Below are 6,505 nucleotides of genomic sequence, written 5' to 3'. Positions count from 1 at the left end.
GCAGCTGCTGGCAGCTGTTGGCAAAGTCTCAAGGTTTCACTACCCTTCCCCCAACCCCACCCTGAGACTCTAGAAGGCATGCCGGCTCCCTTGCCAATGCTTTGGTTTTAGTTTGGTGTGACTTCTGACCTTCAGAAGATAAGATAAAAAATTCATATTGTTTAAACCACTAAATTTGTGATTATTCGTTTCAGCAGCGATAGGAAACCAATACGGCAGGTTATAAGTCTGAGGCTGCTGGTGGCTGTTTTTGCCATCACTTGGCCAAAGCTTACTTCGGAATAAAGCCAAAATAAAGAAGAGCTAGTGCAGGGCAAGTTATGGGTGACATCATTTGAATACTTGGACCCAGACTTCTTGAAGAGGTAGTTAGCTTGGGTTTTTCAGTTTTTTTACGCCAACTAGTTTTTTGGTTTTTTGCTTCAGTCACTTTGACCTGGGCTCTTTCTTACTTGCATATGATGTGGAAAATACTGGGGCTCAGAGCCAACAGCTAAGAAAGAATTCTTGAGCAGTCTTCAGTGCAAAAAGGTAGTTTTATTGAAGCAAAGGGACAAGACCTGTGGGCAGAAATTGCTGCATTGGGGTTGTGAGGAGTGACTGATTCTTAACTTGGGAGTTGGGAGAGGTAAAGACAAAGGGAAGTTTCCAAAAGGACTTTCACATGCTAAAGAAAACTCTCAAGATCCTGGAGGCCTGGCTATTGTCAAGCTAAGGTTGTTTTGCCTCTAGGAAAGTATTAACATTAAGACAGTAGGAGTTCCTGGAGGAATGTTCTACTCTGCCTGCCTCAAGTATTTGTCAGTGGGCTGCAGGTTATAAGGAAATTTAATTTGATCTACATTTCTTTCTGCCTTTGTTCCCCACATCACTATACAGCTTTATGTACAGTATTTTTCTTTAATACTTCAATTTTACTCATAATAACCCTGGTTTGGTAACAATATACTTGTGCTCATCTGCAAAAGCGACTGATTGAGCAAATTAAGGTACATCCCAAAGATGTAAAATTTTATAGCCATGGGAACTCATGCAATGGAAAAACTATTTATGTGGGAAAGTATTTCAGAATATATTAGTTTCGCACTAGAGGTAAAAAAAAAATCAGACAAAAAGCACTCACAGCAATACCCAGTCCTATGAAAAACAGCTTAAAAAGGTACAAAAAAGGTTTTCCTATGATAATTTGGGTTTTTTAAAACTACATTCTTCATTGAATAACACAATGTGACACTTGGAACATTTATGGAGCACCACTGCCAAAAACCGTGTTTTAAATTTAAAATGTAATTGGGGCTCCTGGGTGACTCAGTTGGTTAAAGGACCAACTTTGGCTTAGGTCATATTCTCCTGGCTCAGGAGTTCAAGCCCTGAATTGGGCTCCTCACTTACAGGGTAGAATCTGCTTGGAATTTTCTCTCTCTCCCTTTCTCTCTCTGCCCCTCCCCCATTTGCACTCTCTCTCTCTCAAAATAAATAAATAAACTTTAATAAATAAATAAATAATTTTGAAATGCTATTGAAAAATGCATCAGACAAGTTAAAAATATTAAAAATTCACAAGCCAAATAAGTATAAACTAGTATTAAGGTACAAATTCTCTATGTAGAAGCATAATAATGGTACTACTGTTAATTCTACTTTTAACTTTAACTAATAATGATAAATGAAATCAGGTAGTATGCAATTACACCCTAGAAAGAGTGAGAACAGTGTGCATATTATACAAGTGTGTGTACATTATAGCACCATTTTCATGCATTTCTTTCTCAAAATATATCTATGTATCTGTCAAATTAATAAGATTGACAGGCTGTAGCATTTGCCACTCTCTGGGGACGCAGAATGTCCACTGATTAATGAACCATACACACAATGTGTGATTTTAGGCAAGTTAGCCTCTCTGAGGTTTAATTCCTCATATCAATTAGGGTTATCAAAAGTACCTAAAGCATAGACTTGCTCAAACTACTAAGTGAAATAATCCATATTCTGCACCTATCAGAATGTGGGGCATACATACATATGCAATAAGTGTTAGCTACTATTATTATTATTACTATTATTATTATTAAGTATTAGCTATTATTATTATCAATATAATATTGTCATTATTAGTCATTTTCTGTATACCATATAGTCTCTGTTTCCTCTGAGTTAGCCCAGAATCAACTTTTGTTGTATCATGTTTATTGAGGAAATAAGGAAAATACTATCAATGAATTAACTTCATTAAAAAAAATCCTATCTGTGAATTAAGGAATATTGTAGGTACTGTTGCCATTGAAATGAATAAAATTCAGTCTCTAATAAGTAAAGCTTGCTCTTAAAACAAACAAACAAACAAACAAACAATACGCTTAGGGTTGAAAACCTAAGGGAAAAAAGAGGAAATGGTCAGCACTACCTGGGCAAGTTGGGGACAAGGACTTCGAGAAGAGGAGACGCTTCAGAACACCTGGAACACTAGAGAAGTGGCTGAGTGGGGATGGGCATTCCATGTTGAGGGACCAGTTATTTTTATTACTATTTTGAGAATTACTAAGGCTTACAGACATCCTTTCTGTGTTTCCTCTGGTTTGATAGAATAGTATGTTTTTTCTCTGGAGAAGCTGATGATTCCCTCTCTATGTTCCTGGTACCCCAACCACTCACCTTCCCCCTTCCCCCCGACCTCTGCACAGATGCTGAGGTCTGAGGTTTCTGTAAACCTCCCTCTGTTGCTCCTGTCACTGTGCCCTCCATGAGAGCACACAAATACATCGCAGCATCCTCCAGCTGGGCGGCTGAGATCCTGAGACTGAAGGATTTGTCTGCCTTCTGGAAGTTCACAGAGAAGCGATTATTTGTTGCATTCTCTTGCTTATAAGCTTCTTGGCGAATAATGAGAAACATCTCCCCGCTGGGAGGCTGTTTGTACCAGAACAAATAATAATTACTGTCACTAGTGTCAAACGTGCAGTCCAGGGTCACAGTCTCTGCCTCATGCACAGACATTTCTGGTTGAGTCTGGGTGACCTTCTGGGCCATGCTGGATCCTGTGAGAAAGAGGAGAGGGTATCACACCAGATAAGGCAGGCAGACTCACAAGCTGATCCCATTCCCTACCACCTTTCGTCTTCTTGATCAAACTTCAGGCAATATCCATAAACTTCTTTGCCCCCAATAGCCAGCACCAATGAGGAGGTAAGATGCCTGTGTTACTGATCTTTCTTCCTATTTCCCAGTCCTGTTGGATAAAAGCAAATACGTGTGCCTTTCTTACCAAGATAGGTGGAAACCACAAATACCCACAGCAAACCAGAGCAAACCATGCTGGCGGCTCTCTCTTGCAGGGTGAAAATTCTCCTGCTCTGATCTGAAACCGGGGGATCAGCTGTGCTCAGTGACGTCACTGCTCCAGACCAGGAAATGTATGGCAGGTGGGTGGTTGGTTCTGTCTTGCTTAAAGAAGTGCATCAAAGCTTTTTGTCTTTTGCTTCAGAGAATGAAAGTTTGGTTGTAGTGGCAAATGAAAAGAGATGTCAGAACTGTAATTTATTCTGAGATAACAATCAAGAAGTGAAGGAGCTGGTAAATTGTTTTTGTAAAGATCCAGGAGGGGAGGATAGGGTGGGTGGGGAAAAGACAAGCAAAGCTAACGTAATGACCTCAGTTTTCTCTGCCAGCTTTCTTTCTCTCTCTCTCTCTATCTCTCTCTCTCTCTTTTCTTTTCTTTTTTAAAGTTGTAAAGCCAATATCCTAATGGTCTCTGGGTTGCCATATACAAGTTTTGGTTATATTGTTCTTTGACCGATTCTGTATTTTAATTATTTCTCCAAACTTCAAAATAATGATAAAGATAACAGCAATGCTCAGATAGTCTAGAGAAAATTGGAACCAGGATTTTGATACCTAATGCACTGTTATTTGCTTGAAGAGTTTATTTTTTATTTTTTTTGTAATTTGAGAGAGAGAGAGAGAGAGCGAGCGAGCATGTGGGGGAGGGGGAGAGAGCGAGAGAGAGAATACCAAGCAGGGTCCACACTCATCCTGATGTGGTGCTCCAACCCATGACCTTGGGATCATGACTTGAGCTGAAATAAAGAGTCTGAAGCTCAGCTGACTGAGTCACCCAGGCCCCACTCTCCCTTTTTAAAGAATATCTGGCTTGGGTGAGGTCAATGAGCTCTAAAATACCAGTGGCAAATGTTCCCATAAGGACTTTTGTGCACATGTCTTCATGGCTGCGTAAATGAAGAATCAGAATAATTGGTATAAAACTTATCTGGGAACAGTCTGTGCTGCCCATTTGACAGTGTTTCATTGGCACGCCATTTTTCCTCATGCACACATTCTCCTATGAGGAGACAACGGAGCTAAAATGAAAACTCATACGTATGGAACCACTCATTTGCATTAATTTTCTCTTCCTACCGAGTTTTTGTCATCCAGTCTTAAAAAAGGCCATCTCTCTGGTCCAGCTTTATGTAAACTTTCCCTCTGCATAACAGAAAGGGGAACAAAAGATAAGTTAAAAGCTGTCTTGCTGTATAGGGCACGGTGGCCTTACGTCTTCCAACCTGTTTATAAGTTCCACTCGGGAAGTGTGGTAAATAGTAGGCATTTTGCCACCGACGCTGCTCTTAACATCAGAAAACTTAAAGCACAGCCTGGTGAATTGCTGTAGTTGGTACAGTCCTTTCTCCTGTTTGTTTCGTGACGAAATTTCTACCATGCCTACCATTTTCTGGTTGGGGTCATACGACATTTGCAAAACTGTGATTATTTTACAATTTGTCCCTTTTTCTCTTTAGTTTTTATAGGAAACTCTAGATTGATGGACTGTCTTTTGTCTCCATCTCAGTCCCACTCAAGCTATGAATTCACAAACGAGGCTCTCAGGAGGGAGTGTTTCCTGCCTCTTGCCTGCGTTCACTGCACACGCGATGATGTTTGGGGATCCCTAGCCAGAGCGTCTTTTCCTGATCCTCTGGGCCCCGCCAATCAGAATTTTAATGTCTTCTATCCATCATCTGCCCCTAGCTGCCACAGCTGATCAGGCCATTGAACTCTGAAGATGGAATAAGATAATTCATATGAAAGAATTTTCAAGTGGGCAAATATGGGGGTGGGCAGAAAGCTGAATTTACCTTTCTCCTTTTTCTTTTTTTAAAAGGTAGATATTATATCTAGATGATCCTTGCTTTTGTTTTTTTTTTTTTTTTTCTTTTAAGTCAGAACAGTCATTAGGTTGGGTTGTTTAGGAAACCTATAGAAGGTGGTGAGCAAATCCAGATTATAGATTATTAAGCAGAAAGGAAGGGTGAAGAGAATAGAGGAAGAGGTTAAAAAACAAAAAGCAGGGGCTCCTGGGTGGTTCAGTCAGTTGAGCCTCCGACTTTGGCTCAGGTCATGATCTCAGGGTCCATGAGTTCAAGCCCTGCGTTGGGCTCTGTGCTGACAGCTCAGAGCCTGGAGCCTGCTTCCGATTCTGTGTCTCCCTCTCTGTCTACCCCTCCGCCCACTCATGCGCGCGCTCTCTCTCTCTGTTAAAAATAAACATTAAAAAATATTTTAAAAAAACATAAAAAACCCTCCAAAACAAAAAGCAGTGCCCCATGCGGGCAGTCTGAGAGAGTTTACTGTGCTCCCTTGGGATAGCAATAGTATCTGGCAACTACCATCACAGGATTCCTCACAGGATTTGACTATAAAAAGTCAAAACTAGGAGAAAAATATGTGGACATCACATGTCTACTCTCATGTTCTCATGGAAGAAGTTTGACAGAGGCAGAAACTAAGGCGCTTCAACAACTCATGGCCCAAGTGCGAGAAGCTGCTCGAGACATCAGGACACTCCCTTTTGGCTGGGTGGAACTCACGGAAGAACACTGAGGGTCCCGGCCCCAGTCACGTCTGCCATCTCCTGTGTAGTATTCTCATGATCTCATTTCCGTATTTGAAAATACAGTGAACAAAAAAACTGGTGAAAAAAATCTTTTTAAAAAGTTTTATTTATATTCTTTATATTCACTGACAATTTTCTTTTGTCAGAGGAGATGATGGAGACTGTTTACTAGCTTCTGACTGGTGGTCCCCATGCAGGGTGTAAGTCCCAGTGCACTTGGGTGCTCTTTGGGGACCATGAGCTTCCTCTAGCACAGAGTTAGGTGGCTGAGACTCTCAAGTGCACAGTCTGGATGTGCAGGGAGGCGGGGAGCTGGGACTAACACAGGATCATCCCTTGTGCTCCAAAGCCCTGTTGACCCAGAACAAAAACAAAAGCATCAGATTTATTTTACATACTTTCCATACTGTACCCGTGGATCTGAAATACTGTTCAAGCAATTACAGTAAACATTAAAATTCTTTCCTCCTTGGATCATCAGTTTTAGGAAGGATTTTTTTCTCTTTTTTCATTTGGTGATTAATTTTCTTAAAAAGAAAATGCTAGAGAGCGGATTACAAAATTCATTTGTTCTTTGAGTCCCTTCTACAAAAGATAGACACTAGTTCTTGGAAA

The 6,505-nt window shown here is 40.6% G+C and overlaps 1 gene segment (V, D, J or C); it reads right to left on the bottom strand.

The window, feature by feature from the left end:
* Positions 1–2,401: 2,401 nt before the first annotated feature.
* On the bottom strand, positions 2,402–3,564 carry LOC124508780 (T cell receptor alpha variable 38-2/delta variable 8-like). The segment is given in 2 exon segments: positions 2,402–3,038; positions 3,266–3,564. Coding segments are annotated over 2 exon segments (546 nt in total).
* Positions 3,565–6,505: the final 2,941 nt, after the last annotated feature.

Source organism: Lynx rufus, unplaced genomic scaffold, assembly GCF_022079265.1.
Source record: "Lynx rufus isolate CCGP_SWC_20201006 ecotype Redwood Valley unplaced genomic scaffold, mLynRuf1.p SCAF_13, whole genome shotgun sequence".
In the NCBI taxonomy this organism is placed as follows: Eukaryota; Metazoa; Chordata; class Mammalia; order Carnivora; family Felidae; genus Lynx; species Lynx rufus.
The sequence above is the reverse complement of the archived record's forward strand: the minus strand, read 5'-3'. Positions and strand labels throughout refer to the sequence as shown.